This window comes from Rhinopithecus bieti, unplaced genomic scaffold (assembly GCF_001698545.2).
Source record: "Rhinopithecus bieti isolate Rb0 unplaced genomic scaffold, ASM169854v2 scaffold_9899, whole genome shotgun sequence".
NCBI classification, from domain to species: Eukaryota; Metazoa; Chordata; class Mammalia; order Primates; family Cercopithecidae; genus Rhinopithecus; species Rhinopithecus bieti.
In genome coordinates, this window is record NW_016806979.1 from 3,898,749 (window position 1) to 3,916,765 (window position 18,017).

The 18,017-nt window shown below is 54.9% G+C and overlaps 1 protein-coding gene across 16 annotated transcripts in view; it reads left to right on the top strand.

Moving 5' to 3' along the window:
* Nucleotides 1-18,017, top strand: part of RBFOX3 (RNA binding fox-1 homolog 3) — a 546,061-nt gene that overhangs the window by 431,262 nt on the left and 96,782 nt on the right. The window contains exon 1 of one of the 16 annotated variants that reach the window (XM_017879332.1): nucleotides 17,334-17,965. The exons of 10 other annotated variants lie outside the window; for them this stretch is intronic. In XM_017879332.1, coding sequence (XP_017734821.1) covers nucleotides 17,861-17,965 — 105 coding nt within the window. In that variant the 5' untranslated portion in view covers nucleotides 17,334-17,860. Of the gene's footprint in view, nucleotides 1-17,333; nucleotides 17,966-18,017 lie in introns of those variants that run through there. 5 more of the 16 variants (XM_017879331.1, XM_017879344.1, XM_017879333.1 and 2 more) reach the window with 5 other exon arrangements.

The following is an 18,017-nucleotide window of genomic DNA, read 5'->3' on the forward strand; positions in this document are numbered from 1 at the left end:
TGTTCCAGAAAATACAAAGAGAGAGAGGAGAAATCGTCACCAGTCCCCTCCTGAGAGGATGGACAGAAACCAGGGTTAGGAGGAAAGTGCTGGAAGAAAAGAAGGTTCAGGACCAGGAACTGCAGCCCAGGCAGACTTGAGAAGCCCGGGAGGGCTCACCAGCCCTGGAAAGCCCTCTCTGAGCTCACAGCAGGCCACCTGCTTCTTGGTATTCTGCAGAGTCTGCCACTGCCGGGGTGCTGGGAGCAAAACATCCTCTGATTTTCTTCTCTCCCCTCTCCCACCCAGGTCGCCCCCCACATTCCCTTTTTAAAGTATTCAGAATTCCCTCTCTCAGGCCATCACCTTCTGAGCCAAGACGTGTAGATCTCTTCCAACCTGGAGACCGGGAGAGAGCAGCCCTGGGGGAGGACGGACCAGTGTGTCAGGGCAATGCTGAGGCCTCTGTTGTGGATCCGGTTACAGCCATCGAATCCAGACGATTTGATGCACCACTTTGTTGTTGTTGTTGTTGTTGTTGTTGTTGTTGTTGTTGTTGTTGTTAAGAAGTGATGCCTAAAAGGACACACAAGGAGAGGGTGGGAAGACAGGAGAGAAGGAGTCCTGGGGAGAACACAGATGTGTGGGAATGGCTGAGGAAGGGGCTGAGGGCAGTGAAGGGCTGGGAGGCACAGGCTCATACTGAGGGAACTGAGACTGGGCAGGCCCAGCTGCCTGCCGCACAAAGAGAAAAGGACGCAGGAGGGGGTGAAAGGCTGGGTGGATTTCTTCTGCCTTGGCCTCCCCAATATGGCCTAAGGAGGGGACTTGTCACTACATCAGGTGGGGGAGACCGGGGGTCCAGGTGCATCCCCCATCAGTTTTGTGGATGTTTCCCCTCCCCAGCAAAGCTGTACCCTCTGTGCAAAGTTCCCCTTTGCTTTTATTATTGAGTTCACTTCAGAGTTCCTGGCAGCCCAGCAGAGCTCTCCTGGCGTCTCAACTACCCAGAGATGTGACCAGAGACACCTCATGGCCCAACCCACCAAGGCCCTCGCTGAACAGCCCTCCTCTGGCACTGCAAGGAGCCAGGTGGTGTGGGGTCCCTGGCTTCTGCTCAGTCACCGCTGTCCCTCCAGCTGCACCTCTGCCCCTCTTGGCTCTGTGCTGAGGCCACTCCTGTCTTGTGGCTCTGTCTGTGGAACTGGTTTCTTCTTTTTCTTATATTTGCTCTTAGACTGGGCGGGGCACCTGAGTGACAGCTGGCGGCCACCATGCCTGCTGCCTGATCAAGGCTTTCCCTGGAACCCCACCTTCTGACTCCCGGGGAGTAGCTGTGGAGAAGAGGGTTTGTCCAGCAGCTTGGGCACAGGCCACCTTGTTGATGATCTGTACACTTGGCTTTGGCCATCTGTCATCTCATTGGGCCTTGGGAAGTACTTAGGGAGGGTACTTTTCTCCCAACTTTTTTTTTTTTTTTTTTTTTTTTTTTTTTTTGAGACACAGTCTCACTCTGTTGCCCAGGCTGGAGTGCAGTGGCGTGATCTTGGCTCACTGCAAGCTCCGCCTTCCGGGTTCAAGAGATTCTCCTGCCTCAGCCTCCCAAGTAGCTGGGATTACAGGCACATGCCACCACACCCAGCTAATTTTTTTGTACTTTTGGTAGAGACAGAGTTTCACCATGTTGGCCAGGCTGGTCTTGAACTCGTGACATAGGTGATCCACCTGCCTCGGCCTCCCAAAGTGCTGGGATTACAGATGTGAGCCACCACGCCCGGCCCTTTTCTTCCCATTTTATAGATAAGGAAACTGAGATGCGGGAAGCTTTAGAGCAGGACCATAGAATAGACACTCTCCTGACAGACTGGAGCATCAGGGTAGATTTGTTCAGCATGCTTCAGAAATCCTACAGCAGCAGCAATGTCTTATATCTGTGTCAATACGGTCGCCAGGAGCCACGTGTGACTCTTGGAAATGAGGCTCATGCAACAAAGGGACTGAGCCTCACTTTTATTGAATTTTAATTAAAGCTTTGGGGACTTCTTTGAGAGCATATCTAATTACTTCTTGAACTGGGACCAAAGCAGTGTGTTCTAGGTCACCTGTTCCCACCACAGAGGTCATTGGCAGCCCTAAGTCTGTGACTGGGTTCAGGCCATCCAGATGACTGGCCTTCTCCTCCTCCTCAAGTCCCGCCTGGGCTGATTTCCCCTTCTGAGAGACCCCCAAGATCTGCAGCTCCTGTAGTAGGGCAGAGGGTCTGAGGCTCCTGGGAATGCCCCCTCCTCTAGGTCTGACCCTCCCACCTGCTGGAAGAAGAAGGGCAGGATGAATGAGAGCCAGGGGGTGCCATGCAGGTGTGAAGTCCACCTGGAGGGGCTGGTGGATGGTGGGGGGCTAGGGAGGTCCTTTCTGAAAGGCCCTTTACATTCTCAGAAGGCAGAGTGAGCCAGCCAGAATGTGCCTTCCCATCCCCACCCTATGACCACAGCTGCACCCTTTGCTGTGCAGCTTTCACTCCATGGAGACAGCCCCCACTTGCTTCCCACTGTTTTCTGGGTCTCCTCCCTCTCTCCCTAAAAACCAGTTCTCAGTCAACAGCCTCACAACTGAGATACAGGCGATGTTTAGCTTCACAAACTCAGCATCTTTGCAGGAGATAATTTGTATTTTAACCACTGGGAAGCAGTAGAATATGAGGCATCAAAAAGCTCGGCTGGGCGCAGTGGCTCACAGCTGTAATCCCAGCACTTTGGGAGGCCAAGGCAGGTGGATCACCTGAGGTCAGGAGTTCGAGATTGGCCTGGCCAATATGGTGAAACCCCATCTCTACCAAAAGTACAAAAAAATTAGCTGGGCGTGGTGGCGCATGGCTGTAATCCTAGCTACTTGGGAGGCTGAGACAGGAGAATCGCTTGAACCCAGCAGGCAGAGGTTGCAACGAGCCTAGATCATGCCACTGCACTCCAGCCTGAGCGACAGAGCAAGACTCCATCTTAAAAAGAGAGAGAGAGAGAAAGTGAAAAAGCAGGGAGGCTTCTCACATCTCTAAAAATCCTATCAGAGTGACCAGTGGCATGGGCAATACATCCTAGAAAGTTCATGAACTTCTCCAAGCCTCAGTCTCCAGCTGTACCCGTCTGTCCCACAGGCTTCAGTGAGGCATACTGAGGTGACATTTGTGAACTTTCTCCACGAGCTGGCAGGCGGGACACAGATGCCAGCGTTCCACTGTCACCTTAGCACTGAGTCCAGTGAGAGCTGGAAGGACAAACCCTGACTCACCCCGGCCAGGTGCAGACGGTCCTTCCTGTCCACACCTGTGCCTGCAAGGTCACCGCGTGGGATGGAGAGGTGTAGGGCGGGGGCGAGGGCAGAGGGCTGGCCAGAGGCGGTGGTCATCCATGAGTTCCCTTTCTGGTCTGGTGCAGTGTTGAGGATGGTCCAGTGATGCAACCATAGCACTTCCGGGATGACAGCCCACCCCACACTCTGCTGACACAGACAGAGGCACTTGGGGTGGATTCATTCGGCGTGCTTAGGAAATCAGAAGCACATGCCACTGTCACAGATAGATGTTGTCTTGGTTGCCTGGTATAAGGCAGACCCCCTTCCATGCCGGGAGTCGGGAGAGGTGAGGAAAGGCACAGAGACTCAGGCTTTTCTTTCGGTTTCTGGCTCCCTGCTTGCCTGTAGTTTGGGAGGTTAGGTTGGTGTTTTCTCCGTCCCTCCCTGCTATACAAAGGAGAATGGAGTGGCATAAGGAGGAGCTGCCCAACTAGACACAAGCCCTAGCCATCTGCAGCCCTGGCTGCGTGGAAGGTGTGTCTGTAGAAAGAAATACCTGTTTCCTGGGCCAGGGCAGTGGCTCACACCTGTAATCCCAGCACTTTGGGAGGCCGAGGCGGGCAGATCACTTGAGGTCAGGAGTTTGAGACCAGCCTGGCCAACATGGTGAAACCCCATCTCTACTAAAAATACAAAAAAAAAAAATTAGCAGCGTGTGGTAGTGCGCGCCTGTAATCCCAGCTACTCGGGAGGCTGAGGCAGGAGAATCACTTGAACCCAGGAGGCAGAGGTTGCGGTGAGCTGAGACCATGCCACTGCACTCCAGCCTGGGTGACAGAGTGAGACTCTGTCTAAAAAAAGAAAAGAAAAGAAGTATCTGTTTCCTGGTTTGTCCCAGAGAAGAGTGCAGTGAATGGCAGCGTGGAGGGGAGGCAGAGAGTGACACAGAGATGCACACACAAAGAAAGATGTAGAGGGAGACACAGAGAAGAGAGAAACAGACAGAGAACAGCATGTGGACAGCCCCAAGGGAGGGCTGCGCGTGAGGATGCCTCTTATGTCTGCACCTGGCTTCCTGGGGCGAAAACACAGCTCACAGGAGCCGGTACGCCCCCTTCCATTTTACCCACCTATGCCCAGCCACCCACATAGGCACAGCCTTAAAACAACACGCAAGGAGCTGCCACCTTTCCTCCTGGGCAGATGCCAAGCAGCCCCATTGCCTACTACTTCCCTAGCAAGTGTCCGTCCACCTGGGGTGCTGGGGGATAGTGCAGAGAGGTGGTCTGTGGCTGGTTTCCACTTGGTGGGCCCCAGTACACTTCCACGGCACGCCCCTCACCACACCGATGTGCGTTCTGAGAATGCAAACCAGTTTGAGCATAAGCCAGAACAAACAGTAATTAGGAAGGTAAACCCGACTCGAAAATAAGCATAATGCATTCCTAATTCAAATAAGAATTATTTGTAGACTCTCTGCTGTTTCTGAATTATCAGTGGAACGTTCCACTCCATTTGCATAGATAATTGAGAGTTAACTGTACTTTCTGTACCAAGGCCTGGGAGATGGGCAGGGCAAGTGCAGTCCGTCTGGGTGAAGAGAAAGGAAATTTCATTGGTGGTCTCAATTGGGCGGGCACTGCAGACAGAAGGGACCTAGAACAAAACCTGGCACTTGGGGACACTCAATAAGTATCTGTTGAATTAATTGCCATGATTTATTGAACATCTACCAGTGCCAGCTGGTTTGTATCTGACATGTTTTTGAATCCCCACAACGTATTGTGAGAATTTGATACTGAGAGAGGTACTGCCGTCCCATTCTTATAGACGCAGACACTAACGCTGGAGATGTTTAGTTGCTTGCTCAGAGTCCCACGGGTGGTCAGGGGCAGAGGTGGGCTGGACTCCAGGTCTGTGACTCCCAGGCTGGAGTGGGCCCCACTTTCTGCTGGAGGAGGGTGTGGGAAACGGCTGTGGCGGGGTGTGTGGTAGAAGGTGGGAAATACGGGACTACAGTCTTCTTAGGAGTTCAACATGGTCCAAGCTCCGCTCTGCTTCTGTTCCTCCAGGAGAACGGGGCAATGGCTCCGACCCCACATCCTGGCCTCCACTTCCCATCTTGGGACACTCCTGTACCCTGGGTTTCAGCTTCTCCATCCGATGAGATGGAAAGAATAATATTTACCGTCCCACTTCCTTCCGTCTGCCTTCAGAGGGGGCTGGGGTGGAGCATGAGGCTGAGGGTGCTCTGGGTTCTTGAGATCCCATCTGTCCAAGGTGTTCTGATGATGAGAATGATCGCCATGCCCAGTTTCACTGGAATGGCATTTCCGGGGCCTCTCCCTCTCCCTTGGAGAGAAAAATCAGTAAGCTCACCCAGGAGCCAAATGCAAGTGAGTGCAGCCGCATGGGAGCTGGTCACTGGGACACTTTCTCCTAGCACAGGTCGCAGGTTAGGAGGCAGAAGTATTTGCCTGTGAGCTCATCCCCAAACCCCAAAACAGTGCTGGTTTCCTGGTGCTGTCCTGTCGTAGGGGAGGGAGCACAGAAGGAAAGCTACCCCCACCACCCCGCCACTGGCCTCAGCAGACACTCTGTGCCTGCACAGCTGCAATGGCAGGACAAAATAAGGAGGCTCCAGTCTCAGATATCAGGATAGAGCAAATAGAAACCAAGAAACATCGACTGAAATGGAGCAGACCTTGTTGCTGGGTGTGTGTGTTTTGGGATGGGGAGATCAGGCCAGGCCTCCTGCCCACACAGGCTTGCGTGCGGCCTCACTCTAAGAAAAGACCCAGCTGGCTTTGCATTTTGCATTTCTTCTTTTTTTTAAAGATGGAGTCTCACTCTGTCACCCAAGCTAGAGTGCTGTGGTGCAATGTCGGCTCACTGCAACCTCTGCCTCCTGGGTTCAAGTGATTCTCATGTCTCAGCCTCCTGAGTCGCTGGGACTATAGGCATGACAGCCACTACCACGCCCGGCTTATTTTTTGTATTTTTAGTAGAAACAGGATTTCACCATGTTGACCAGGCTGGTCTCAAACTCCTGACCTCAGGTGATCCTCCCGCCTCGCCTCCCAAAGTGCTAGGATTACAGGCATGAGCCACGACACACAGCCTACATTTCTTCTTGAGAGGCTACCCATGGCCGGGCACTGCTGCAGGCAATGGGGATGACAGTGAGCTGATGTCGGTGGGGCTGAGAGGAAAGACATCTGCCCATGCTCTAGACCAGAGCTGCCCAATAGAAGCATAATGCAGGCCACACGTGGAAATACTTAACTCTCCAGCACCCACATTGAGAAAGTAAAAAAAAAAAAAACTGGGGGCACTCATTTTAGTTATATGCTTTATGTAACCCAGTATACCTGATACATGGTCATTTTGACATGTCATCTAGATACAAACTATTTTTTCGCTCTTTTTATGGTTCTAAGTCATCAAAATCCCATGTGCATTTCACACACACACACACACACACGCACACACACAGAGTGTCTCAATTAGAACCGGCCGTGTTTTAGCTCAGAATGACCACATGTGGCCCGTGGCCTCTGCACTTGACAGCACCAGGTCTACACAAACTCTTGAAGAACCAGAAAGCAGGTTTGTTTTGTTTGGTGGTGGTTGTTGTTGTTGTTGTTGTTGTTTGAGGCAGACTCTCACTCTGTCACCCAGGCTAGAGTACAGTGGCTGGCGCAATCTCAGCTCACTGCAAACTCTGCCTCCCAGGTTCAAGCAATTCTCCTGCCTCAGCCTCCCTGGTAGCTGGGACTATAGGCATGCTCACCAAGCCCAGCTAATTTTTGTATTTTTAGTAGAGACGGGGTTTCACCATGTTGGCCAGGCTGGTCTCGAAATCCTGACCTCAAGTGATCCACCCGCCTCGGCCTCCCAAAGTGCTGGGACTACAGGTGTGAGCCACTGCACTTGGCTTCCAGGAGGCAGTTTGTACCTAGATTCCTGGCAGAACTCCCTTGCTCAGAATCTGGGGTCCCTTATCACAGCCTCCTGCTCCACCTTCTCAGCCACTAAGACCCTAAAGAGTTGCGGAGGAGATCAGAGGCAAAGTCCATGTCTCCCCCAGCAGCTGTAGGAGGACAGCGCCATGTGAAAGAGGGAGCAACATCGGTGTCTTCATGATAAGGTCATCTTACCCAAATTTTTTCCCAAGGCAAATGAACCCACAGGGCAGGGAGAACATCAGGGTTTCGGTGCTGCCTTCTGTCTGGCTCCATCTGTACCACAGTGGGCCTTCCCTCTGCTGGTGATGCCCTGGCCTTCCTCCCTTCATGCTCTCCCACTCCCACCTCCTCCACCATCAGGCCTGCTCCCCTAGCCCGGAGCATGTACCTCCCCCAGTGGTTTCCAGCCACCTTCCTGTGGGCCAGCATAAGTGATTCTCCTTCTAAATTGCCTCCCAATAGGCAGTGGGCAGACCACTTTTTCCTCTAGAGAAGAACTTGGCCAACTCAAGGCTCCATTGACCCTCTCCACGGCATTTACTCGCAAAAATACAATTCCAATCCAGTAAAGATTCTAGTCTTCCCAGCGTGGATTTCCAATTACCCACACCCAGCCAAGTGGCAGCCATTTCATTATAATTCTGTAATTGCCACATAGAATTCCCATAAATTTGCTGTTAATTTTTAACCACTGCATCCTTCTCTTAGAAAGTGTAGCAATCATTTGAAAATCCATAGACAATATTTTTAAGTGGATAGAGGCAGAGCAGGGGGAATAAATCCAATGGGGCTGGGTTTAGAGAAAATCCTAATAAAACAGCAGTCAGGGGTTGGCGTGGGAAGGTGAGTCTGGGGCTTCCTCCAACTTCAATGCAAACATTTCTTGCTAATATATGGTGTGTTGGTGGCAGCAAGGATTGATCAGAATCTGATCCGGAAAGATCCTGCTCTTAAATGAGAATGGCTGTTTGCACCAGGTTCTCTGTTAATAGGCACATTCCCTGCCCCCACTGGGAGGTAATTTACAAGCCCAGCTTCCCAGTGCAGTCTCCCTGCATTGTGCTGCCCCACGGTGCCTCCCGAATTGCAACATGGACCAGGTCTATAAAAGGCACTTTGGAGGAAATGGCAGCCACGCCGGCATGCCTGCCCCTGCCCCCACCGCGCAAGTGAACACCCAGGTGCTCAGCGGAGGAATTAGCCTGCCTTTCAGGAGATGCTAATGAGGCAAGTTGGAAGCGGATGAGGTTGAGCCAGGAAGGAAACTGTTGGGCCCACAGAAGCCCTGGGCACCAGGGGCTGGCACAGAGGCCAGACAGATAGTCCTGACAGCAAGCAGCCTGCTTCCCTCTGGGGGTCAGCAATGGAAAAAGCTGGATCTCCTAAAGGGAGGCAGAGCCAGTGAGAGTGTGCAGGGCCCCCAAGGGAGCAGGAGGCTAACTCAGCAGGCGAGGATGTTTTGGTAAAAGGTGGCCATCAGCAGGGCTAGCCGCTGGCCACCCCCTGCAAAACAGACAGTTCACTGACACCCATGCTTGTTTGGGCCCAGGAAGGCAGAGGTGTAGGCAGCGACGGTGGCTCCAGGGGCTGGCTGGAGCTGTCCCTGGTGCTGACGGTCTCACTGTTGTGCCCAGTTCTTCCAGCTCTCGCTCTGTGCTGCCAAGAGGGTTTCAGTCATGGACATCCACATCCAGCCCCTGTGTCCAGCCCTAGAAAAAGGAGCTATTGGCTCCAGGCTGGGCGGGTTATCAGGCAGCAGCAGCAATGAGAAATTGGGCCACAGAGCGATTTGAAGGTCCTGGTGTTTGATCTATTGCGGGGCTGGCTCCTTGCAGCTTTGCTGCTCCTGAGTTTGGTGACCTGAGAGAATTAAAGCTGCCTTAAATACAGTCTCTGTTGGCTGTATATTAATCAAGCAGGAATCAAAAGTCACAGCATCCTAGGGAAGTAAGAGCAGGAACAGACGGCTCCCCGCAATCCTGATGCAGCAACTCTCAGTGGGAGGAAAGGCCGGGAGCTGCTAAGAGCAGTACAGGGCCCTCAGCTGGCTGCCAACTTCTCCAAACCTCCTTGCCAGTGAATTCTCAGAAACCTCATGCCTTGGAACTGGAGAGTTGTGTTGGTGCCAAAACATCACTGGACCCCAGTGCTAGAGTGGATCAGGAAAGGGGAGGGATTTTCCTCCCAGGATCAAGAGGGAGGAGACGGTGGGCAGGGTGGGGGGATGGCAGGGGTGGCAGCCCCAGAATAGCTTCACGCCTAACTCAAGACAGGCTCCCACACCCCCACCAGGCAGGCACTTCCCCTGCTCTTGGGCAATTGTTAGGAACTAAAACACATCAGTATCCACTGCCCCATCCCTGCTCACCGTGCAGCGACTCACACAACTTCCCTGGTGTGTCTTAGGCTGCTAGGAGGGTCCTGCCCAGGGTCCTGCCCAGGGTCCTGCCTCACCCTGCCTTCTCCTTGCTCTCAAAGCCTGAGAAAGGAACTCTTATCTGGCTTCTGTCATTGTGGAGGTGTGGGGAGGTGAGTCTGTAGGTTACTGTCTGCATCTGTTCCTTTGCTTCCTGGCAGATATGCTTGTCCCCACTCCCTTGAGTCCTGGGACAAGCTCAGCTCCCATGAGTCTTCGTTAGAAGGACCTTGCACCCCCACCTCCCGCCGCTGGCCACCTCGTCACTCCAGGGCCCGGCCCCTGTCTGCAGCTTGGCACTGGCTGCCTGACAGTGCATTGGCCACCCTAGGGCCACGCACTTTGCCACGACAGTCATGCCTCTCCAGGCCTTTATATGCCTTGGGCTCCTAATGAGCTTTTAATGAGCTGACGCTTTGGCTTCAGGAGGCATGCAGGGGCAGGGGATGAGCAGAGTGCCCGCCCCTCACATTCTGTTTCCCGAGGCCTTGCAGTTGCCGTTTAACTCACTGAGTGCTGGGCTGGGGCGACAGGCAGATGCTTTTTCCAGAGTCTTTCAGGTTTGGTCAGAGTTTGAAGGTGCTTCAGAGTCACCGAGGGCTGGGGCTGGGGCTACAGGCAGATGCTTTATCTAGTCTTTCAGGTCTGTTCAGAGTTTGGAGGTTCTAACTTCCCAGTCCTGGGGTGCGGGGTACCCCCGGGCCACCATTCCCTCTCTACAGTGCTGCACTTGCTCTCCATGTGGCCTCTCCTTGCCCAGTGCTGGAGGAAGGGACATTGGTTTCTCTGTTAAGTAAGATTTCCTAAAAATTGATGGCAAAGGGGAGCACCCAGCCACTTCATTGCTGGAGGTGGGCCCTTGCTGCCTCCAGCCAGGAGTCAACTCAGACCCACCTGCTGTTGATGAAAGAACAAACCTTGACCTCTTCCCACGGGTCTCCACTGAGGAACCCTGAATGCTGTTTCCTCAGTTCAACTCTAACCAAACATGGTGCAAATTCATGCCGGCCATAGCAATGGGAGCTACACAAATTGTACCCACTTTGTGTGTACAGTCTTCCCTTCCGGATGCCCTGAGAGTGCAGGGCTCCATATGCAGGAGCTGTGCTCACTCAGCCCCCTCTCTCTACGCACGGCTTTGCTCTACAAGTTTTGGTCAGTGGCCCCAGTCCCTCCTGGGAGTTACAGGGGGTGACACTGACTTCAGCTTCTGGCCTAAGCTCCCCCTTCTCACTTTTCAAAGCCTTCACCCTTTGAATAAAATTAAGACAGAAAAGTTTGTGTGCAGGTGATAAAACCTAACCGGGCTCCCCAGAGAGACGGCAGGGTTTCCCCAGTGGAAAGCTTCAAGGGAAAAAAAAAAAAAGACAGTACATGTCGCTGAAGGCTTCGGTGACTGCCAGCTAGAAGGCTGGGGACTGGGAGATGCGATGCCACTTCCCCTTCCAGCCCCATCACCCTTGTCCCCGAGGGCTCCTTTCTTCTTCTTCTTCACTCTGTTTTTTGATTGGGGGAAGGAGGTGACCTCAAAGCAAGAGGCTGGATTTGACCCTGATGCTGAAGGACAGCAAGTGGGGATACCAAGAGTGATTTTAGTGGCGAGTACCTCCGGGTGGGCTGCGTGGAGCAGTGAGTGATACGGAGTTTCCTTGGCTGGTGTGAGCAAAGGCTGTTATCAGTCATGTCTGCAGTGGGGGCCCAACCATTAAAGGGCACTTCACTGGACACCCAGTCCGAGCTGGAGTCATCATCTCCAAACAAATATACAACTTCCCAAGCCATTCAGTACTCTCTTTTCTGTGGCCATCCATGGTCTGGGTACAAGGGTACCAAGCACACATGCACAGGCTTGGGCAGGACAGGAGGGCTTGGGGCTGGTGGGTCAGCTGAGCACAGGGTGAGGGCCCGAGAAATTGGGTGCCGCACGGAAGATCAGCTAGGAACGCTGGGGAAGGGCTTCCTTGGTCCAGCAGCAGTTCCTCTCCTTGGCGTCACCACAGGGCTCAGCAACCCACTGAGCCCTCGCGACCTCCTGCCTAATGAGAAAGAGGAAATTCGAGATAATTGCTGCACAGACGGAGCAGTGGTGTGATTAGTAAATGCCCAAGCTATTGCAAATGACTGTTACATTAACAGATTTGGTTTGGAGTTGATCCTGTTAGGAGAGAGAGCCAAGGGCTCACGATGAGCATGTTCACAGAAGGGCATGAGCCCAGCCCGGTAGTCGAAGGGAAGACAAGGACTCCTGTAAATCCAAGTTCCAAGTCTTGCCTTCTAGCCCAGATGCTGCCTCTAACTAGTTGTGTGACCTTGGACCACCTCTGTGATCCTAAAAGGGTCATCATATATCAAATGGGCATCGTTACACCTTCCCTACCTAACTTGTGATGATGAGGTGAGATACATGAAGGCTCTCTGAAAAGGCTAGGAAAGCACTGAGCAGATACAAGGTATTGTTACAGTTAGCAATCAATAATAATGAATTGCCATTCTCGCTCTTTGTGTGCTTCTGTTCCTGGGAAGTTTAAGCAAATGGCCAGGCTCTTGAGCCTTTAGATGAGAGACAGAAATCAAAGTGCCCCCCTCTTCCTCCTTCGACTTCTGTGGGATTCTGGGCCCAGATTGCCAAACAGTGGCTTGGCCACAGATGGCACTGAAGACCAAAGATCTGTTTCTCCCAGGCTCTGCTCAGCCCAGGCTGTCTCCTTGCCAGGAGCTCATGGCCCAGATGCAGCAGGAGCTTGCAACGAGCTTTCCAGGGCCGCAGCTTCCGAGGCCTCTTACCCACCGAGCCCTGGGGTGGAACATCAGAGTGCTGGCTGCTTTCAGATGTTCCTTTTGCTCGGTGTAGAGCTCACTCCCCTTCCACAGAAGAGGAGAAGGGAGAAGTCCTGGGGGCTCATTTAAAATAAATAAAGCTTGGCAACAGTGCTGAGTGAAAGGAGCAGAGTGAGCAGCACCCACAGTCCTTCTCTGAGCGCATTCCTCTGGCTCCTGGGCCCCCGAGGGGAGAGGAACTTGCAAGAGAAAGATGTGCTTATAACTGCAACCCTGTACGACTCCTGCCTCTGCCCATATATCTCAAGTGTGCCCTTTGCTTTCAGTCTCCCTGTATTTATTATGTTTAATTTTGCTGGGACATGGTTGTAAGTGAGACAGATGGACCCGAATGTGGCTTGCAAACGCCTCTTAATTAAACAGATAAATAAACTTCCTTTTCACGCCGATTTTTACTTTTGCTGCAGTCTCTGCTGGGGCCAGGGGGACAGTGCCAGTGGGTGGGGACCCCGCTGAGCCAGAAGGTGGGTGCTGGCCCCGGCAGCCTGGGCTGGGCGTAGCTTTCCCTCTGCACTGCTGAGGACCCCTGGCAGAGGGAGGCAGAGGGAGCTGGGGGTGGGGAGCACCCCAGCAGCCCCTCCTCGCAGGCCAGCCAGTGAAGGCGGTGTGAGTGGGCCCTCTGCTGGCCACCTCCAGTGAGGCCTCGCCTGCCAGGGCTGCACCAACGGCTCATCCCTGGGCTTGCTTCACCCCTGCTTGCAGGGATCCTCTGCCGGCTTTTCTGCCCTTCTGGGGAGATTACACAGGCCAGAACAAAGTGGAAGCAGCCCCTGACTCCTGATACAAGGAAGCCGCCTCCTCTGGGAATCTGAGAATTTCTACTTTTTTTTTTAAAAAAAAAAAAAGGCTGACGAGTTTTCCATCCCCAGCCTGACCTTGCCCCATGATGTCTGCTGGGGCATCCCATGACAGCCTCAGTGGGGGCTTTTCCCTGACTCCAACCCTGTTGCCCTGGCTGCTGAATTGGGACATTAATTCCCCTGGAAAGTGTTCCATGGTGATACAGGACTCTGGCTGGTCAGAGTGGCTTCTTGGCTCTCCCCACACCCCATCACACACACAGGCCTGCACACATCCTCCCCTCCCTGAGCCATGCCCACCCCACCCCGCTGTGGAGATCCAGTTCTTCCACTCTGCCTCTTTCATACCCCAGTGCTCATGCCCAAGCCCAGGCCAAATACCCCAGGGCTGGGGCGGGAAGGTCTGGCTCTGCGGAAAGCACAATGTATTTGTCGATTAAGGCTCGACTTGGCGCAGTTGAGCCCAGCTGCAACCAGAGACTGTGAGCTCACTCCTTGTCCTGGGACTCCGCTGCCAAGCTGCACACTGTCCTCATGGTGCGGGGGAAGCCTGAGGATGGTCGGCCTGGGTGCCTGGAGGGGGAAAGAGGGGCAGGAGGATGAGGGATTTGCCCTGCTTCCTCCCCTAAAGAGAGTATGGAGTTGCTTCCTTTCTGCTGCGATTTGCCATGTGCCACCTTGGGAATTTCCGAAGGACGTGGGTAGGGGTCATAAGAAAGAGTCCCCCAAGTCATCTGACCACAGGACTCATTTGGCCCACCTTTTGTTAAAAACACAGGCCATCTTGGAGGCTAGTATTCCCCGGCATGCCTTCTAGCAAACACTCTCCCAGGGATAATCCTGTGTGCCCATTTCACAGAGGTACACACCAAAGAGACTCAGGGCATCTGGCAAGGTTACGTGGGTCAGGATTTCCCAGGCAGGCATGCTCAGGGAAGGTGGGGAAGACACGCCCTGCCCTACTGGAGGAGAGGCAGTGCCTGCACCCTCCAGGGCCCCTACCAGGGAAGGTGACACAAGATGGGGGCAGGAAGGAGCCAGGAGATCTCCAAAGCCTTCGAACCATCAGAACCTTTTGAGGTGCCTCCCTTGCCTGATATTTATAGTGGTGCCCAGGAGCGCAGAAATAATTACAGCTCAGTTCCTGCCTGCCTAACAAGGCCCTTCTCAGATTCAGGGCGAATGGGATATTTTTTCCTTGCCTCTTTTTTAAGTAGTGAATATTAGCACCGGAGTGACAGCTCTTCCTAGCGCGCAGCCTCCCTCCGCCCTGGGAGCGGGGGCAGCAGAGCCACCAGGAGCACAGGCTTCCCCCACCCCCTGCTCAGGGCCACCCACCCTAGTCCACAAGGCACCAAGGACTCGGGAGGGCTGCATGGGGCGTGGGAAATCTGAAAAACTTTGTACCACCCTGGTGCCAGGTACTGGAGATAGGAGGTGATGAGGGCATGGTTCCTGCTGGTGGGGTCCACAGAGTCAGGCCTGCGGGACACTCTGAAACAATCACAGCAGAGCCCTGAGGTGTGTGCTATTCAGTAACTGGCTCATGTTAAAGCACAGCATAAGAGGCAGCGGGCACACTGCCCCTGTCCCAAGAAATAAGCCAAACACACATGTTGTTCAGACCCTTTTTCTGGAGGTATTATTTTCATTCCATTCTGCTATTCTCAGTCCTTTCCCTCTGGAGCTGGGTGTGATGAGCCGCCTGATGGAGGCAGGTGTCCAGACATGCTCCTGGGCCCAGTGCAATCTGGAGGTGAGGCTGGAAGGCAGGTGGCTGGGCAGAGAGGCACACAGGTGAGCAGGTGCAGGGCTGCAGCTGGTGATGCAGATGCAGATAGTGAGAGCACCCTGGCTTTCTTTGGGCCAATGACTGAGCTCAGGGGTCCAGGAAACCTTCCCTGGCCACACCCCAGATCTGAGCTCTCCCTGTCCTGGGCTGTCAAAGCTCTCAGTGTATTAGGCTGCAGTCTTCATTTACCAGCTTGGTTTCCCCCACTAGACAGTGTGCTCACTCCAGAGCAGATAACTTGATTTCTGCAGCCCCCACACCGAGTACAGTGTCTGCATATAATGGGTTATCAATAAGGAAAAACGGTAGTGTTGGCTCAAAAAGTGGCTTTATGTCAGGCATGGCTTAGGAAGCACTCCCAATCCCTTTCTGGAGGGGATGAGGCTTGAATTCCACAGGAGATACTTGGTCATAATGGTCATAATGGCAAATTAATGAACAAATGATTCATGGGCAGGGTGGATCTGGAGCCTGGCTTTAGGCTGAACGCTATGTGGCTGTCCCGAATTCCTGGGCATCCTCCGGGGAAGGGGCAGCAGGACAGTGGTGACAGAGAGGTGCCCAGAGAAGACAAAAGACGGATGGCTTCTGGAACAAGCCAGAACAACCTGACTCAGGAGGGAGGCAGCCAGGGCCACTCCAGGGCACCATACTCATGGAGAGCCCTTCTGCAAGGCTCAACTGGCAAATGCTACAACCCACCTCATCCTCCTGGCCCAGGCATGCCCGGCCTTTGCACCGGGACCCCCACCACCGTCCTAGGCTGGGAAACCAAGTTATTGACAGCAGGGAGGACCTCATCAAGTCCACAGCCAAAACCCTGTGGAGCCAGACAAGCACCCTATACTTGTCCTGTGCCAGCACCACCCCAGAGGGACCACAGAGCAGGATTTCAGAAGGTCAGACCACATGGCGAGATGGCCAGCTCGCCTGCCTCCTCTCCCGAGCCTTGTCCCTTCCCGTCTGCCTCCCTCCCGGACTCCACATCCCAGATCCTCTACGAGGAAGACGAACATGGGGCACCTGAGAGAATGGTCCCAGGTGCCCTTACCTACCTGCCTTGTTCAATTGGAGCCTCCCAAACTGGGCGTGGAGAGGCCACCCTTCTCTCCCTCCCCTTCTTGCTCCCTCTTCCTCAATGGCCCTCAGGCCACATGTCCTGCAGTGGGTGCAGCAGGGATCTCAGACAACATCCGACCCATCTCTCCGGCTGGATGTGGAACCCAAGGCCCCCAGGGACAATCGAACTTCCCGAGATCACACAGCAAGTGAGGGTCCGACGTGACTGCTGGGCCAGCCATCTGCACACTGCCAGGTGGTCCCAGGCAGTCCCAGGCCTGCCTCCCTCCAGCTCAGGGCTCACTGTCTGCAGTGAGAGGAGGAGAATCACAGGTGCCCTGAGAGGAGGAGAATCACAGGTGCCCTGAGGTAGGATAGGTGCGTTCAGAATGGGTACTGCGTGCCTGGGATCTGCCCCTTTCCTGGAAGGCATGAGGTTAGGTATGAACCTGCTGGCTCTGCCTCTGACAGTGGCCACCGGCAGCCCATCCCTTTTGCAGCCAAACTCACCTGTGGCTTATCCTGGTAAACTGAACCTGATCCAGGGGGCCTCTGGTGAGTGTAGACTCGGGGCAGGCCAGTGGGTGTGTGTGTGGCCGCTGAAGCTGCAGGTGTGTGCAGTCACAGTGGTGGAACAAGGGGCACTGCCAAGACCTCTGCCACATGCTGAATGGGGCAAAGAGGTGGGGACCTATGCACGCCTGTCCTGTGGGAGTGAAACACGTCAAGTCCAGTGTGTCTGGGTACAGGGAGGGGAGGATGCATTGTGGCCAGTGCCCGTGTCCCCCACCCCCATCTAAGTATCCACAAGACCAGGTGCCTGTGGCAGGAGGTTGGGATGTATGATGGGGTCTGGGGCCAGCAGGAGGGCAGGAGAAGCTCCTGGAGGCTCTGGTTGGATTTCCAAGCCCTGGACAGCCAGAGAAGCCTTCCCCAGCGCGGAAGCCTCTGCGTAGATGCCCTCATTACATCACCGACATCCCCACCACTGAGCCGGCCTCCCTTAGGAAGGGCGCTTCTCTGAACGCCAAACAGGACGAGGCGCCTTCCGGTCGGCCGGCCGCAGAGCCGGCGGAGCGGCGCCTCCTCTCCGCAGCGGCCGGAGAACGGAGCGGGGGCAAAGGGAGATTCCAGACCCCCAGGCCGGGAGCAACTGCGGGCAGCAGGGAGGAGGAGGGGCTCGCAAGGGCCCGAGCGTGGGAGGGCGCGAGGGAGGGCTGTCCCGGTATCGGCGGGCGAGGGGTTAAGTGTGGGATCAGCTGTTGTGCAGTCGCTCCGGATTCTCTTCCCTCCGCGCGGGGCTCCGTTTGATGTTGGAGTACGCCAGGGACTCCCCCTCCCACCGCTACACACGCGCGCACACGCGCGCACTCACACACGCACACGCACCACTCTTTGCAGACAGGGCTCCGGAGGCTCCAAAGTGACTGACTCCTGCTCTCGCCCGCTCGCCCGATCTCTCGCGCACAGACTCTCTGGCCGTATTCTCGCGCGCGCTCTCTCCAGCCTCCCCGCCCGGGCAGGGGGAACACCGGGTAGAGGCGCGCCGCTCTCCTTTCGATGCCTCCCTCTTAAAGAGCGCCACGAGGGGGAGGGGAGGCCCGGAGGAGGAGGAGGAGAGAGACCGGGAGGGCGCCCGGGAGGCAGGGCGCGCGCACACTCCGAGGGACGCAGCGAGCGCAGAGCCGCCTCCGGCCGCCGGGCGCCCCCCTGCCGCCCCATGCTGTGCTCCATGGCGAACTCGGGCTGCCTCCTGCTGTCCAACTCCGGCAGCATGCTCCCGCACTCCGTGCCCTGCCCGCCCGCCTTCCTCTACCTCCAACAGGTAAGCGGCCCCCCGCCCGGCCCCGGCCCCCAGCCCGGCGCACGTGCGCCCC